Genomic DNA, 18,855 nt, shown 5'->3' with positions numbered 1-18,855 from the left:
CCCATTTCGATATACAATAAAGTACATTTAAAACCAAGCAACTGAAACTGGCATGAAAGTGAGAAAGTAGAGAGAGATACGTAATTTACCATCTGAACTGGAGACATGGATGTGAGAGGTGGCAATGGTTAACATGATGGCGAGAAGGTATGTGGCATACGACCTGGTTTCCATCGATTGAAGAGAAACCTTCAAACAATCGATTGGAAGGAAATTTATCTCTATTTCATACCCTAATTAGACCCATCAATGTTTCGAATTCAGGAATCAAACAAAACTAAAGAGAATGAACAAATTAGGGAAGCCGTGTAGAAAACTAAATTGAGAACAGTTTAACTAAAATCAAAGTAAAAATTTCATTCCAATAAACACACAACACAAGGGGATCAAGCACCCCCAGTACATATGATTTAGAGACTTGATTTATGGTCTCTAAGGCGGTGAAGCATGAGCACGGTGGTGTTCATAATTTTTTAGGCTATTCAAAAATGTCTGTTTTTTGAAAAAAATAATAATAAAAATATAAAAAAAATAAACTTATGCATCTGATATATGCATAGTTCGTTGGTTCACTCCCTAAAAGGGAGTTCGTTGTTGAACTTCATTTTCTCTCTCTCTTTCTATATATATATATATATATATATATATATATATATATATATATATATATATATATATATATATATATATATATATAAGAGTATATGATGCAAATAGTCCCAATGGTTTAGGTAATCTGCGTGTTTGGTCATTAATTCATTTTTTAACTCGGACGATCCCTAAAATATTTTTTATTGGGTGATTGGTCCTTGCCGGACCTAAAAAGATTATTCCCCATAGTGATATATGTTTATTTTCTTTTTTTATTATTTTAATTATTATAAAATAAAATAAACTATTAATATATTATTGGAAAAAGGACCCATTCCACCCTAAATCCTCTTCTAGTTCTGGCACCACCTTTGGTGACAATCTCAGAACATAATTCCAGTTCTCCGGACAAACTAAACCTATAACTAAAATCCAATCTGCTAATCAAATCAAAAACCAAAATTAAACCTGATATTTAAATCCTAAACCAAAATCGAACCAAACGACTTAAACCCAAAATTCAAAATTGAACCTACAATTCCAGTTCCCTAGGTTCGTCGTTAAGATCAAATCAAATTAAAACTAAAATGAAACCTAAAACAAACCTACTAAAATCAAATGCATCTACGCGGAGTAGAGGCGGTATGAAGGTTGACATTAGGGTTTATCAATTCAACTCTGAATTGCCACTGAGATGATTGCATATTAGTTGAACAGTCATCGGAACTTGCAAAAACCGAAAGGATTTCAACCAAACTCTACAAAATTCGAACCTACAAATTGAATGTTTGACGAAAGAAATTAGATTCAACGAGAAGAACTTGCATGGGCGGTGGGCGTTGGTGGTTGGAGCAGCGAATGTTGGTGTCGTCGATTTTGCACTCGTCGATTTTTCGATGGTGGAACCCTAACACCAGCAACACTGTCCAGAGGCTGACGATGGTCCAAGCAACAATTTTGGTCGCTAACACAGCCTCCGATGTAGGGATTGAGCAGCAGTTTAGATCCCTAAGCAACAGTCTACCAAGGCGGATATCTACAGTGTCCAGTATATATCACCCCTTCTTCTCGATCGAGGGTGAAGAAAGTAGTGGTGTTGATGAAGGAGAGACTATTAGGCTTTCTGGTGAGAGAAAGGAGGTGGTTGGGAGCTTTCCGACAGGTAAAGGAGGGGAGGAGGGAAGAAGGAAATTTGTAGTGGTGGTAGCAGATGAATTGGTCGATGATAATGATTAACGTCTTGTTCCCAAGTTTAACAAAAGAAAAGAAGAGAATAGAAAAGAAAGTCATGAGAGAAAAGAAGAGAAGGAAAGGAAAACAAAATTTTCTTTTGTGTTCACGAGTTTGAGAGAAGTGGAAGGAAAATGAATCATTTTGTTCTTTCTTTCCAAATCCTCCTAAATCGGAAGGAAAGTTAGGAGGGAAAATGATCCTCTCATTTCCCTCCACTTCCCCCCTTTAATAAAATTTAGAAACATTAATTTCTTTTATTTTCTTCTCATTTCCATCCATTTACTTTCCTTTCTCTCGGTAAGTTGAACTCGGGAATGAGGTGTAAGAGACATGGGAAGGGTGAAGGTAAGGGGTGGGACCCATTCATTTTTAATAAATAAATAATTAACAAATTAAAAAAAAATAAAAAGGGTAATACAATCTAAAACAGGGACTAAACGCGCAAAGAAAAATTACATGCTAAAGACCGTCCGAGTTAAGAAAAAAAATAGGGACTAAGCGCACATTACCGAACCACGAGGATCATTTGCATAATTTACTCTAAGAATAAATCAAATGAAGAAAATTCTTATAGTACGTAGTGGATAGTTTTATTAGGTTTGAAATATTATTATACATTGATCATTACGTACATCACTATTCTTCTTTCTTAATTGAGAGCAGTGCAAAGAGTCCTTATCTCCCCATTAGCACCGGTAAGGGGATCAAGGTCTCCCATCCTAACCATCGCAGCAGCAAAATCAGATTCAAATAAAGCAGGGTTGTCGACGTACTCTTGTACGATGCTATCAGTTGAATCTCCATTAAACAGTGCCTGGTCTGATGTTAGAAGACCCCTTCTTTCCAAAAGATTCCTGAAGTAGTTGACGTCAAATGTATTTGGTGTCACCAAATCAAGTCGCTCCAAGTTCCCGTCGCCTCCAGTCTGCGGACAGTTGGTCCTAAGGTTACTAGCAAATTCAGGATCTATGTTTGAGTCGTTGGCGTATATCCTCGCCCTAAACGTAACGCATCTTGCTTGCCCTATTGTATGAGCCCCTGCATGACAACAAGTATAAGTATTATGTAACAAACATGTTTTCATTTCATCTGTCAGGAAGATATATTTAATTAAAATATATAGATGTAAGTGATCATTACCTGAAAGAGCAACCATGTCTCTTACGCTGAGTGACTTTTGAGCAAAGATTGGAATGAGTACATCTAAACCCATACTACCTAATGGAAGAATATTGTTAGCTTCATCTGGGTTTGTTGTTAGAGAATCTCTTCTTCCAAGCCTTACTGACCATGAAGGACCACCCACCTACGTATTAATTTCAGACATAAAAAAAAACTAATTAATTTAATTACCAGTCGAAATTGCAGATTCTATGAATCTTTATTTATGTACATCATATAAAAGCTTTTGCCATATATTACCTCTACAGAAGCATCACGAGCAGCGACAGCAAGTACATCTGCACAAGAAACAATGCCAGGACATACGCTCTCGACAGCAGCTTTTGCATCATCTATAACTTCATAGCCCCTCACACCTCCGTTCCTAAATGCATCCTTTTCACTTGGGGCAACTTCTAGTAATATTGATGCATCACAACCCTGCAAAACTTACATGATCTGATGTATAAATAGAAGCACCATGCATATATGCATATATGGAAGAAGTGCATGTGTGTGAGAGAGATTTAATTAAGAAACAAAATGAACCTGAACGAAACAATCGTGAAAGTGAAGGCGAATGAGAGAGGCTGCCATGCGACGGTCACTTGTCACCGCAGCACCAATAGAAGTTCTAATAGTGCTGAGTGCATTAGGGCATGTGTCATCGTAAAAGGTGGAAGAAAGCTGAGCTTTGCATGGTATGTAATTCAATGAGACAAGTAAACTGAGTATGGGAATCAAGATAGTTACAATAGACTTATCATACTCCATTTTTTTTTCTTAAAAGAAAGAAGAGAAAAATGCTTTAATTAGTCTCTTCTTTTTTATGACTGTGTAGCCTAAAATATTTGACAAAGAACAATCACCGATCGATACATATATATACTGCAAAAGAAGGGACATGCAAGTAGGATATAATTATCCAAATACATTAATCCACTATTGAATGAGTCATATCATGACGAGGCCTGGCCTTGAGCTATTTAATCCATTAGAAAGCTCGATTGCATTATTTTGAAAGTCCCTCTCGAAGCGTGATAGAAGAAGAAAAGTATTTGCTCGTGACAAATGCAATCAAATCATGCATTAATTGCATTATGTAACCATTTTTGGGAGTTTCGGTGTTTTTAAAAAAGGGAGGTGATTCTTCCACATATTTTTTTTATTCATCCACGTAACTTGATAGTTATTTGACAATTATACCCTTTATTAAATATAAACTATATTTAGAAATTTAATTATTTTTAAACCCGACGCTTCTTCTTCCTCACAAACCTCGTTCTTCCACTTTCCTCCTTAATTTGATGTTGCAATCTTCAACCATCTTCGGCCCTATGTGTGTCTGAAGGACCAGAATGCATTGACCGGAGAGATTTAGTCTTAACACGACTGACTAGAAACATTTTTCGTGAAGATTTTGTGTGGCCCTCGAGAACCCGTTGAACTACGCTCTAAATTATTTGGGTGATATACTTGAATCGAGTGTGTTAGGCGTGTTATCTACCTTGACACAGACGCCATTTTAAACTACTGAACATCAATCTGCTAAACAATTGCATCATCGGGGCTCCGAAATAAAGTCCTACAAACTTAACAAACTACTTCACAGACAACTTCTGGTCCAACCCGGAAATGTCACGCACATTCAGGTTACTTGTAAACCAGCGTAATGGTAATGGATCTGAGAAATCGGCGAAAAGGGAAAAACCGTCGGAAAATCCAAATCAGAGAAAAAGGGGGATCTACGAACTGGTTCGTTGCTGCCGGTTCTGCTAGTGTTTGCCGGAAATATTGAACCGATTGATCACCGGTGGAACCAACATAGTTTCGGAAGGAAAATGTGAAGCATAGCTGCTGGTCACTACATTCCAGGTGAATTCATTAGATTGCAGCGAAATGAGGAAGATTTGAGCCTCATGAACGTGTTGTGGGTTGCGTCTTCGTTTGGAAACTGAAACAACCCTAAAAAGCCTAGGAATAATTAAATTAAAATACACTATACAATTAAGTAAAGGGTATAATTGTCAATTATTAATAAAGTCTGTGGATGGATGAAAACAAGCGGTGGAAATATCAGCGCCCTTTGAAAAAAGTTGACATGTTCTTTTAAGATTATTAGGCGTGTCAATTAGATATAACACCATTTTGTTGGCATATCACATGCCACATCATCAATGGTGTTATAACATTAAGTGGGGAAATGGTCACCATGTTGTATCTTGTTATAACACCAATTTTTTTTTCCATTTTCTAATTTATTTTTTATTTTTTTCGAATTTCTTTTTTTTTTTTTTTAATTTAGACAAATATTTTTAAAATATAACATAATAAATAAAACATAATGTTTAAAAATTATAAATAACATACAATAATTTTTAAAGATTAAAATTAACATAGAAATTAAATTACACATAACATGCAAATTCAAAAATAAATAAATAAATAACGTCCAAATTCAAAAAAAAAAAAAAAATTACAATGCTATTCGTTGTCGTTATTGTTACCATAGAAGATATAATCCGCCAAGTCTTCTCGAAATTGTCTGTGTTTATTTACGTCCTAAATGTCAACAACGCGATGCAAATACTCTGTTGTTCCTGGTTGAAACTAAACGTGTCTGGGCTCCATTAGGATATAGTATGCAATATTTCGCCATTTATCTTCTACTACCATTTTATGCATTATGATACATGCATACATGATATATCGTAGAGTTTCTAAATTTAATGGTCGTGCTGCATGTTCGACTATATGCCACTTCGCATCGGCGGCTCAACCATTTTGGGGGCTCAAAGCGCCCCAAAAATTTGGGGCCCTTTGGCCTTTGCTATACTCGGAAGATGAATATGTCGCAAAAATCAAAATCGGTAGCAGAATGCAATGTCATTTTGGTTTCATGAATGCAGCGATCATTAATTTATTCTTCCGCTTCATTTATTTTATGGTTAACGGATTAGATTTTTTAATGGACTAAACTTTTGGACTTTGGAGAATATGAGGCCCCTTAGAATTGGGGGCCCTAAGCCCTTGCTTAAAAAAGCAAAACATAGAGTCGGCCTTGCCACTTCGCCTTTAGCACTCCAAAAGCACGTTCCACATCCTTACATGCTCCTTCTTGTCTTCTTTTAAAAAAAATTGTCTCATTCTTCAACCAGGTGGTGGAATGCCTTCATGTAACGTCCCAAATTTCGAGTCCAAAATTTTCATTTTAATTAATTGATTATAAAAACATTCATAAGAAAACTATGTAAAAATATATCATATTTGAAAACCCAAATCATAAAATAGTAACATGTGAGAGTACAATCCCAGAATATCTCAAGTGCGGAAAAATAATACGTGTGTGTATGATTTACTGCTACCGCGCCAGTCCTTCCCCTTCGCTAAACAGGTACCTGAAACCAAAAATATAAACTGTAAGCACGAAGCTTAGTGAGTTCCTTCATCGTACCACATACCATACAATCATATAGCATACATACTGTCGAACAATTTTGGGGTGCCCAACCTACCCGGTACGGCCATTCTAGGGTGCCAACCTACCTGTGTCAAGCCATTATGGGGTGTTGACCTACCCGTGTCAAGCCATTCTGGGGTGCTGACCTACCTGTCGGTCCTAAGAACCGACCCTTGGGGACTATTCCACCCCTACTACAGCTACTATCACATATATCATAACATAAACATACTATCAGACATATCTGGGGTGTTCGAACTACCCTTCGGTCCTAACAACCGAACTTGGGGACTATTCCCCTCCTACTACCACTATCACATATCATGCCAGCATATAAACATATCATCACATACTGTCAGACATATATGGGGTGCCTGACCTACCCTTCGGTCCTAACAACCGAACTCTACTGCTATCACATATAATATATCATGTTAGCATATAACATATCAGGTAGTAGCAAACCTAGATGCTATCACAAAGACAATCATCTAACATACAACTCCTACTGGTGGGCCGACATTGTAACCGTAGACCCACCACTACTGGAAGGTAACTCATGTTGAACAAGTAGCTGCTGATAATCTACGCGAGAAATCTCTGTCTATTGCTGCTCCAGAAATCCTCCGGCTATAATCCCCACAAAACACTTAGTCAGAGTCTGATATCTATTCTTAGGGTAAAATGACCATTTTACACCTAACCAAGTCCAAGTCAAAGTCAAAGCCAAAGCCAAAGTCAACTTCCAGTTGACCTGACTCGCCAAGTTGGGCCGCCAACTCGTCGAGTCCCTACCCCGCTAACTGTCCTTATCCACGCCTCTACTCGTCGAGTTCAGAAATGACTCGACGAGTTCTCCTTCTATACGAGCATCGAATGAACCTTCATCCGACTCGCCGAGTTGTATGAACAACTCGTCGAGTTTATCCTCATCCTATGAACCAGTCATGTCCTAGACTCGCTGAGTTGTAAGAAAAACTCGTCGAGTTCATCTTCAAATGTTGGGAGATTGCCTTGGAATCGCCGAGTCGGCTCATACACTCGTCGAGTCCTATGAACTCCAGGACTATGGCTTTTCCCAATACGTTTGGGTCACTCCCCTGGACCCTCTAAAACCCTTCTGACAATCAACTAGGTCTCTTTGAACCATAACAGAAAGGGGAGTCTAACCTCGGACTCGTCGAGTCCCAAGAACGACTCACCGAGTCGATATTGTCCAAGTCTATTCCTTCGATTTCTGGTGTACAACTCTTGTCCAAATGATAGATCTAGGTCCCTAAACTCGATCTAGCACGTAAAGTTATGAACATTACGTGCATGCATGGGACTTTGAGCCTAAAAGGCTCTAAAAGAGATTCTTAAGTTGCATGGGGGCTCCCATGGGTGCAAAAGCAGCCCTTTTCTACCTTGTAACTCCTTCATGGACCTAGATCCGAAGCCTCAACCCCCGACCATGCTTGCAATCATGGTCGGTTACCAAGAATGGCTTATAAAAGACCTAAATCTCTTCAAAAAGGGGATCTAGCAAATGAACAAGCAAGGTGTCGACTTTATACTTTCTGGGGACTGCAAATGATGCACAAACTTGAACTCCCTTGGTCTTCTCTTGATCCTTCTAGGCCCTTCCTTCTTTCTTGTGATCAAAATCACCAAAATTCACCATAAATGTCTTTAGATCTTCTCACACACCGCTAATGTTTGCTATGGGGGGGGGGGGGGGGGGGGGGGTTCTGGAAGCAATAGGGACGAAGGGTGGCTGGATGAGATGTTTAAATAGGGTGTAAACCCTTAGATTAGGGTTTTGTCCAGTCAGAGTCTACTCGTCGAGTTTGGAAGCCGACTCGACAAGTCCGTCATTTAAATCTCGTATCAAATCCGCTTCTACTCGACGAGTTGGGCCTTCAACTCGCCGAGTCCCAGGCCAAAAATGCAAAATACTTAAATAAAATACATACCAGGAACCAGGTACTACACTTCACGAATGTGGAATACTGAGGATATATTCCATCTGTAAGGTAATACCCATATTTGTATTCGTTTCCATTCACCCTGAAAGGAGCATCCGAGGCCTTTCCATTCAAAAGATCATCGAATATTGGTGACTGATCAAGAACGTTGACGTCATTGTTGGAACCCGCAACCCCAAAAAATACATGCCAAATCCATAAATCTTGAGAAGCAACAACCTCTAAAACCAACAAAGGTGATCCATAATGACCACTTGTGTATTTCCCTTTCCTTGCTACCGGACAATTTTTCCATTTCCAGTGTGTGTAATCAATGCTTCCGATCATTCCGGAAAACCCATAGCGTTCTTCATGCGTCGCATACAATTCTTGCAAATTATGCAACAAAGGTTTCTGCAAATACACGTCTCCAAATGTTTCAACAACACCCCTTGGCAATGTATACAAACTCTCCCTTGCGGTTCTTTCGGACATTCTCATATAGTCGTCCATGGTGTCAGGTGACTCCCTCATAGCCATCAAACGAATGGCCGCAGCACATTCCTGCAACGTTGTAAACCCTCGTCTACCTCTAGCATCATATCTCAATTGAAAAAATTCATACCTAAACATAAATTAACTACAGTTTAAAAATATATTGCATATGTTGTAAATTTAAAAAGAAACATGTAGTACATTTTTATTTATTTTGTATAATAGTATAGTAAAGAAGCGATACCGGCTTTCCAATGCGTTGGCGATTTGTAAGAACACATCCCTACTCAAACGAAATTTTCTTTTGAAGTCCTTCGCCCCGTATACATAATTATCCGCAAAGTAATCGCGATATAGATGCTCGTGTCCTTCCTCGCGATTTTTGTTTAACATCACACGTCTCGTTAGCAGCAGGGCTAGGTCTGGCTGTAGCAGGTCGTTAGTGTAATAATGATACATCATCCTGAAGAATATATTGTCATCGAAATCATCGGACGAGTTGAAAGGATCCATAATTTTTTTAAGATAATTGAGGTTATATAGAGAGAAAAAGAGAAGGTATGTGTAAAAAAAATGTTTAGATAATAGGTATTTATATAAGAAAAGAATAAATAATTTTAATTTTTTTTAATTAAGTCAATGGTTTAATACGCCAACGGTCCAATTTTTCTCGTTTCACCCGGTGATAACGGTCACGAAATCCTCCGCGACGAGCTGCAATGAGTTGGGGGGTGTGTTCCCCCCGTTATGACCGCGTTTCGGACTTCCACATCAGCCTCGTCATTGCTCGATCGTTATGTCCCATACCGAAATTACTAAAAAAAAAACTCAAAAACATATAACTTCAAACCTAAATTACTAAAAAAAACATAAAATCATAGAAATTTAAACATAAAAATGACTTAAAAACCATAGAAAATTAAACATAATAATTAAAACGTTCAAAACCTAATTTTCATACTTGTCACAAACTTGTTTTTGGATTTTCATAAACGCGGTTAAATTTTCAGGATTGATATTCGGTTGCAGTGTTGTATTTAAAATTTGAAGATCGATAAGTGCTAGTTTTCGGTGACAAGATTTCTCCGTTGAGTCATTTTTTTTGCAAAGAACTTACAGTTTTGTTAATTTTTTCCGCAAATACGTCTTCATTACTCATTTTTCCGCTTGAAGACGACGTTTTTTTTTTCCTTTTCCCTTCCCGGTGGTCAACGAAGTTGGACTTCCGGTGGACCCTCCCCTGCGGTGTCGTCGAAACCTTCGTTGAGGTCGATAGAGGTTGTTTTTGGATTGGAGATGTTAACATTTGAATGTAACCTTGATATTGATCATTTGGAGTGGTTGAGATATTTTGATTTTGCTCCAAACTTGTGAGCAAAAATGAAAGCATAGAAAGATATGTGAATGGTTTTGTGGTGTGAAATTGTGTAAAAATATTTGGTATTTATATGGTTTAATAAGGTTAAAAAGTTAATTTTTTTAATGTCTAACGGGTCAAAAATTAACCATTTGCCACAAATGAATGTCATTGGTTGTAAGAACGCATAATTGGCCTCAATTCACACAACGATTACGGACTAGGGGACGGTGTTCACAGGTAAACACCCCCGCCACACATCACCCTTTACACTTAAAAAAGCCTCTAATACCCTTCGGCCTTAGAAAAGTTACCTTGTTTCATATCTTGAACAACAAATTATCGCAACACCAATGAAAATGGAGAACAGCCTCAATAAACTAATGAAGAACCATCACAGCAATTTATTGATCTACGTGAGAACATTTTACAGCCAAAAACTTTTAGTTTCGTTTTCAATAGTAGTAGTGAACTTCATTAGTTATCTTTGTGGGAAACAACTTAAAACCAAAACTTTTAAACTTAAAATCAACAACAATCATTTAACTTTGGAATCCAAATATGGGTTACACGTTTCTTGCAAACCATTTTTGTCCCTTCAAATATGGGTTAAAAAACACTCATTTTTGGTCCCTTTAAATATTGGTTTAATTTAGTATTGATTACAGATTTCTTGCAAATAATCCAACACTTGTACTTGAATCATGTGTTGTATTAATCAAATCGTACGCTGTATATGCATGTGGAAGATGGCTGCCATAAACGAACGCGGTAGGTGTGCTCTTGAAACCATTTACTATTCTTTGCGCCCACTTCATGGCCCATTAACAGTTTTGCTTAAAATTCAAAACATTAAATACAATCTAATCGCGATTTCCAACCATATTAATTTATATAATTGTAGAGTCAAGTACATGTGCAGTGGAATTATTGAGATGACAAGTAATTAATGTTTTCCTTTTATCTTTCGAAATATCAGATACAACCATCATCATATAAAGAACAAGGTTCAAGTGATATACATGGAATTAAGTGTTAGCTTAAAAATAGATTATAATTAGGCAAATCCTCGCGCGTTGTGCGGGAATAGAATTATATAGTTTAAATAATAACTTTTACCAAATTATTATTTAATATTTCTACTTTGAAACAAAATGTTAGTACTAAAGTAAACATATAGTTAACATATTAGTTTTATTAATATTATAGTTTAATTTTTAAGTCATTGTGATATATACAATTACTTGATAATTTTATAAACCGTTTAAAATTATGTAAATTATATATTAAATAAATGATAATATAACGGGTAACAAAACGAATGAACAAAAATAAGAACTGCAACTTTTAGTAACATAAAAATAGAAAAACATATATTATAACATTTATATTAAAAAAGATATATACAACGAATAATAAAAAATATGAAAAATAAACACTATAACTTTTAATAACATAAAAACACTAAAACATCTATTATAACATTTATATTAACTCTTCATATTTAAATAAAAAATCTCTTCAAATACATTAATGTTTTTAATGAGTAAAACTTTACAACTTTATAAAAGAAAGGAAAATAAAAAAGTTATTAATGATTACTAATCAATAATCATAATTTAAAAACTCTTCAGTTGTAACTAATGAATATATATAAATTAGAAAACTCTTGAGTTGTAGTGTGAGTTTCAAATGAATGTGGTACTTGGAAATGTATATTTATTATTATTATTATTATTATTATTATATTCTTCTAAATAATTGGTTTTTATGCATCATTTTAATCCCTTCAATTATTAAACATAAAGATATTTAATTATAGATTTATAACATACATAGGTGCATATACATGTTAAATATATATATATATATATATATATATATATATATATATATATATATATATATATATATATATATATGTAAATGTCATATGTAATTCTTGTAGTAGTAAAATGAATAAATTACTTTCATATGAAGAACATATCATGATATGTCTATCATAATTACATATCAAATGTTCAAAATTATGTTATCTTTTAAATATTGTCTTTTAAATATGTTGTGTAGGATAACCCAACAAAAAAATAATAGAAAACAAACATAATCAAAATAGAAAAACTACAATCAAATAAATAAGAGCATTGGGTGGTTGAATATATAAATAAAGATGTTACATAAACATACATTTAAATCAAAAGAAAAAACTAACATTCGTCAACTTTGCTCAAACAAAAAAAACTTATATCCATTTTATGAATCTTCTTTCTTCATTTAACACCATTCAACCATAGAAACTTGATGACAATTCTTCACTAACTTGCAATCAAAATATTTTTCTTGAAAAAGAAGAAGCAGAAAGATATTCCAAGCAAAACATTGATGTTTGGAGAGTCACATTCAAGATTGAGTAATACACACAAATCACATATAAAGATTAAACGAGAAACTGAATATAAAGAAAGAATAGAAAAGCTTCATTTGTTTTGGTTGAAAGAAAAAATCATATTACAATTACCATCGATGCGACATAACCCATTTCTTCAAATCATCATATTTGGATCGTGAATGCTTCAACTATGAGAAAACTTTTGAATCACAATATCTTGAAATCTTTCTTACATGTAAGATTTTATATAACACAAAAGACACAAAAGATTGACATTTTTATAGTAAATTTTTCACTAAATGCTAATTAAACATAATATAAGTTATAAAACTTTTGAGTGTTAAATCACAATTAAGAAAATTTTTGAGTTGCATTAGTTAAAAAAAGGGGGTTTCAAATGAATGTGGTTTGAGAAAGTTAAAAAAAGGGGTTTCAAATACATGAGATTCAAGAAAAAATGCTAGCTTTATAAGTATGTATGATTCGTGGACAAAAAAATGTCCGAAAACGAACGACTCCGTAAATTAAAAAGATGGCATGGGATGAGACACGTACGACTGTACGTAAGGCTATTTCACTCCTTATTCTCACAGTACATAAGAAGCGTATCTTCCGAACATTTATAGGTATGATGTAAAAGTCAATATACTCTTAAAATATTTCTTAATTCTATATACATACGATCAGTCTTCAACACTCAAACTCAAGAATAGAAGATAACATCTGATATCGCTGTAATAGAAGCACTTTGATAATAAATTTGGGATTAGGTTAATGATTAGTTAAGGTAGTTATTAATACAATTGCTTTGGAAAATCATGTACCTATGACAAAATAACAGAAATTAATATATATATATATATATATATATATATATATATATATATATATATATATATATATATATAGAGAGAGAGAGAGAGAGAGAGAGAGAGAGAGAGAGGGGAGGGGGGGTTAGATGTTTATTTGAAACTATACTAATTTTATGAAATATGGAGATACGATCTTAACTGCTTAATTTTTAGATAAAAAATAAATAATTATAAAATGCAAAAGAAAATGAAAAATCCGAAAAAAAATTCATATTATTTTCATTATTTAATATATATATATATATATATATATATATATATATATATATATATATATATATATATATATATATATATATGTTTTTTTTTACACTACTATAAAAACGGGAAAGCTCCAATAGAAATTAGGAATAACGGATGTGTATATTGGCTTATGAATAACAGGTGTGTTTATAGTTCCTACGGGATAGCTCCTACTATAAAAACGTTATAGCTCCTACGTAAATTATGAATAAGGGGTTAGCTTTTTTATCACAAAAGTGCTTTTAGAAAAAATGTTTATTGGTATATGGAGTTTTTTCGAAAAACAGTTTTTAAAAAATATTTGGGTTAACTTTTTATAATAAACAAAGCTGAAAAACTAATAAGTTTGTTTATTGGCTTATGGAGTTTTTTTGAAAAACAGTTTTTAAAAAATATTTGGGTTAACTTTTTATGGTAAAGAAAACTGAAAAACTAATAAGTTGGTTTTAAAAAATGTTTCACTTAATTTTTTCGGGGAAAAAATTAAATTTTTAAAAGCTCAAAAAAGATGTTTCAAAAACTATTTTTAAATACCCAAACACTTTTTTAGCTTATTAGTATTTCACAAAGTCGATAAGCTAATATGTTATTTTGAGAAGCAATCACCCACAACGACCGAAAGTGTTTCCGTTGGAAATTAGTCTGTGATTACCGACGGATAAGTAAAGAAACTGTGGGTCCATTATGTGTTGCGCCTTGGGCTCGGTCCATAGTCCAATTTTGTATCCGGATTGGGCTCTTCCATCCGTGATTTAATTATTAGGGTTTAGTATTTATAGATGCTTGCATGCATCTTTGTACGAAGCTATTTTAATCGATCATTCATAGCAATTATAGTTTTATCGATTGTAACCCTAAAAGCCTCTACAGTAGAAGTTCTTCATCGTGCTCTGCTGAGGCTTGAATCTATTGAATCATTCAGCTCTTTATTGATTCATTCTCTTGTTTGTTATTCTGTTTGCATTATTCTGATTAACTTGTGTGAGATCTAAACGATCAAAGAGTTTTTCAACTCATCAATTGGTATCAGAGCAGGAGATTGTGTAATTCATACACATCTCTTCTGTGAAAGAAGTGATTAGGGTTCATTCCGCATTCATTGATATTTATTGAGCCGTCACTCCATAATTGATGTATCTCATTAATTATTCATCTTGCCCTAATATTACGTATTACAAAGTCTGATCTCATAACAGGTTAAACGATCAAGCATGGACGATTCTCAATCCAATCCCATCAACATCTCTAACAGCATCGAATCAACAACCAAGATCCCAATCCTCTACACTCAAGACTATGAAGTGTGGATGCACCATTTTGAAGATTACGTTATTGGATCGGAAGATAACGGGTATCTGATATGGGAAGCTATCACAGTTGGCCCCTTCTCTCACTCAAGCACTTCAAGAATCATTAAAACTCAGAAGGAGTACAATGATCTATTAAAAGATGTGAAGGACGTCGCTCAGGACGAAAATGAGAAGTTTCAATGCAACATTAAGGCATTGAGACTAATTCGATTCGCCCTTCAATCCGACACATTTCGGTTAGTAAGTTCTTGTGGTACAGCAAAGGAAATCTGGGATCGGCTGCGAGAGCTGTATTCCACAGATGAAGGTCTGGAGCACTCGATTCAGACCCTACTTCTCTCTGAATTTGGAGAGTTCAAGCAGAAGCCAAAGGAGGTTGTTACACAAACATTCGATCGGTTCAATCATCTTCTCAGTAAGATGATCAAACATGACATAGAAAGAAAGCTCATCAAACAGAAGGTCACTTTCTTAAATGCCCTAAGACCCGAATGGAGGGCGGTTGTGTCGACGGTTAAAGCGCATGAGCAGTTCAAATCATATTCTTTGGTGAAACTGGTGGGGATTCTGAAATCCTAGGAAAAGATTGTGCTACAAGAGAAGAGCGTGGTTTCAAACTTGGGGTCTTTGGCCCTTCTGTCTAAAGGTAAGAGTGCAGCAGAAGAAGAAGAAGATCTGAATCTGGGAGACTACGATCTAACATCTGAAGATTATGCAATGATGGTGTCAAATCCCAGGAGGTTCATCAAGAAGAAGTTCCCTACCAACAAGAACCGAAATTGGCAGGGAAGCTACAACTCTGAAAAAGTGAAAGAGGAGCCGAAGGTTGAAGAACCAAAGAAAGAAGCGAAGGGTGAAGCTGATTCTGGTGTCAGCTGTTTTTACTGTGGAGGGAAAATCACTACGCAAAAGATTGCGTGTTGAAGAAAATGGCAGAGAAAGATGAGGAGAAGGATGAAGAAGCAAGTCTCCTGAAAAGACTGGAGGAGATTAAAAGGAAGAAAGCTATTACTAATCCCTCTATGAATGCTCTTGTTGTGCAGGATTCGGTAGATGATGATGAGTTCGGTGGTGTATAGGTGTGGTCGACCGACTCAGAAGATGATGAAGTGAGAAAGCCTACTCATGGAAAGGCTTATGTGGCGAAGAGTGGTGATGCTAGTGGAAGATGTTTGATGGTGACAGATGTATCCCAGATGAGGGGATACAACACTGATGGTGGAAACGAAGTGGCTAAGGAGCGAGAGGATGTGTGCTTTACAGCGAAGCCTCTCAGTGTGCAGATCAGTGAACTAGATGAACTGATCAAGAAGGTACAATCCATTTTTGTTTCGTTTAAAATTTTACAAACATCATATGAAAAAGAATTAAATAACTTGAATTCAAGAATTTCAAATCTAGATAGTTGTTTAACTCAAACACGTGTCACGAATTCTAATCTGACTGACCAAATAAGCAGGGTATCATCCAAGAGTGAGGAGCGAAGAATGTGGATTGAGCAGAAGGAGTTGGAGCTGGTTAAATCTAGGGATGAAAATATCTATTTGCAAAGAGACAATCTTAAGTTGTTAAAACAGAGAAATGTTTTTTCTTTGATTGCAAAAAGACTTTATACTAACATTACACAACTGCATTTAGACTGTGAAATAGGCCAGAAGATACATCGCATAATTTTGCCCTTCCTTGAGCTAAAGGAGGATGAAATCGATGCCGAAGCATACAACTGTGAAAGTGTTGTATCTTCAGATGATGTAAATCCCACTTATATGTTTGGCCTGGACAAAATTGAATCGTTTATAAAATCCAAAGACCATAAGGTCATGCTTAAGAATCTTTTGGATGAAAATGATAGGTTGAAACTCAGAGCCGAAACTATACAAAAATTTGACTCATTGAGTACCAAATTAAGTTCAGAAAATAAAATTGATGTTGAAAATGCATCTGAACTTAATGAGGACGATGACATGAGTGAAATCTCTGTAGAGGATGAGGTTGACTGTTTAGAGTTTATTAGGAGCGAACCTGAAAACCACAAAAACTTGATTTTTGAAAATTCTGTGGAATTCGCTCGTCTATCCAAAAATAAGTCCCCAATCCTTAAAGAAAAGGCTGTTGTATACCAAAAGGTAAGAACCACTCCCAATCAAGTTTATAAGGTCACAAGAGTAACCGAACATCAGGCAGCCGAACTCACTGCAATGGTGAATGAAGATAATGCAGATGGCTGTGATGAGTTTTTCTGGTCTGCGCCGATAGATAACGCAGATGAAACAGTTGGTTTATCGGAGCGAACATCATGGAAGGTCAAAGGTAGATATGTGGCAGAACCACTCAATAAACCTACCAACTTTGACATGCCCAGTTCCAGTGGCACAAAAGAGGTTCCGGTAGAATGCGTCTCCTCAACAAGCGAAACCTCTTCTGTGGAAAGTGAACCAGTTGTTCAGAAGCCGAAACAAAAGGCAAATATTCACAGACAACCGAAATAGGTGAAAAATCAAAAGCAGCAGAGAAATCTGAGATACAAGAAAAATCTCTCAGATCGAAAGCAATTCTGGCGCTCCCAAAATCCTCACTATACTCACTTTGATAGAAACTCCAAGCCAAAGGGAGAAGAAAATAAGAGTAAAAGGAGCTTCGGTCCATTGGATCAAAAGAACTAGAAGAAGGCTTTCGGGCCACAGAAAGAACAAAACCGGAAAGATAAGTTCGGTCCCGAAAGTAACAACAACCGAAAGCCTGGTTTCGGTCCACCAAACAACAATAGACAAAGACCAGAGTTCAGTCCATCAAGCTTTTACAGCAGAAGACCCAGTTTCGGTCCAGCAACCCACAACAACCGAAAAGCCAGTTTCGGTCCATCAACAAATAGCAACCGAAGGTCCAGGTTCGGTCCCTCAAATGATCACAACCGAAAGGGTCATTTTGAACCTCAAGTCAGGAAAGATTCTCATTCTAATTTTTATTCCTCTAATTCTTCTCGTTCTCATCCTCCTTCTAAGCCTAATTCTCATGCTACACCAAGCTCACACTCGAAGAAGGATTTGAAAGGAAAAAGTAAGATTTCCTCAGTAGATGAAGACCGAAAGCAAGCTAAAGTCCAAACTTCCGAACCTGAATCCAAAATACCTACATCTAACTCCAATAAAATCAAAGTGTTTACTATTAAGAGGAAAGATGAAACAACCTTAATAAAACGAACTTATCTTGTTGATGTTTCTCTTACTATTCCTGTTTCTGTAAAAGGCTCACGAGGACCCAAGAAACTTTGGGTTCCTAAATCTGCTTAATTTTTGCAGGTTATAAGTGACAAGCAGTTCGACGAAAAATGGTACATAGACAGTGGTTGCTCACGTCATATGACAGGAAAGAAGGAAGAGTTAAGGGAGTTTCGGTCCCTTCAAAATGGTGGTAACGTCAAGTTTGGTAACAACTCCTATGGAACGATAAAGGGTTATGGGATGATAACCAATGGAGACTTTACAATCAGGAAGGTGGCTTATGTAGATGGGTTGCAGCATAACCTCATCAGTGTGTCTCAACTGGTGTGAGGTATAGATCTCAAAGTCTCGTTCGATGACGAAGGTTCAGAGATAATAGAGAAGAAATCCAACAAAGTTGTTCTCAAGTCAGAACGAAAAGGTGAAATGTTCCCTCTGAATCTCAACCCAATCAAAGGGAATCCAGCCATATGTCTATTGTCCAAAGCCCATTCAGACGAAAGTTGGTTGTGGCACAGAAGGCTCTCACACCTCAACTTCAAAGACATCAGCAAGCTAGTCATCGGTGGTCATGTTC

General features: G+C 35.9%; 2 protein-coding genes across 2 annotated transcripts; both read right to left on the bottom strand.

The window, feature by feature from the left end:
* Nucleotides 1–2,389: 2,389 nt before the first annotated feature.
* Nucleotides 2,390–3,853, bottom strand: LOC145101405 (basic peroxidase-like). Its single transcript, XM_079038596.1, has 4 exons — nt 3,535–3,853; nt 3,247–3,426; nt 2,965–3,130; nt 2,390–2,862 (listed from the first exon to the last, which is right to left on the bottom strand). Exons 1-4 carry the CDS (start codon nt 3,757–3,759, stop codon nt 2,474–2,476), a joined length of 960 nt encoding a protein of 319 aa, XP_078894722.1. The 5' UTR covers nt 3,760–3,853; the 3' UTR covers nt 2,390–2,473.
* A 3,177-nt stretch (nt 3,854–7,030) lies between these two features.
* LOC145098289 (uncharacterized) lies at nt 7,031–9,279 on the bottom strand. Its single transcript, XM_079035933.1, has 3 exons — nt 9,131–9,279; nt 8,401–9,016; nt 7,031–7,075 (listed from the first exon to the last, which is right to left on the bottom strand). Exons 1-3 carry the CDS (start codon nt 9,277–9,279, stop codon nt 7,031–7,033), a joined length of 810 nt encoding a protein of 269 aa, XP_078892059.1.
* Nucleotides 9,280–18,855: the final 9,576 nt, after the last annotated feature.

Source organism: Lactuca serriola, chromosome 4 (assembly GCF_051521515.1).
Source record: "Lactuca serriola cultivar US96UC23 chromosome 4, Lser_US96UC23_V15, whole genome shotgun sequence".
NCBI classification, from domain to species: Eukaryota; Viridiplantae; Streptophyta; class Magnoliopsida; order Asterales; family Asteraceae; genus Lactuca; species Lactuca serriola.
The sequence above is the reverse complement of the archived record's forward strand: the minus strand, read 5'-3'. Positions and strand labels throughout refer to the sequence as shown.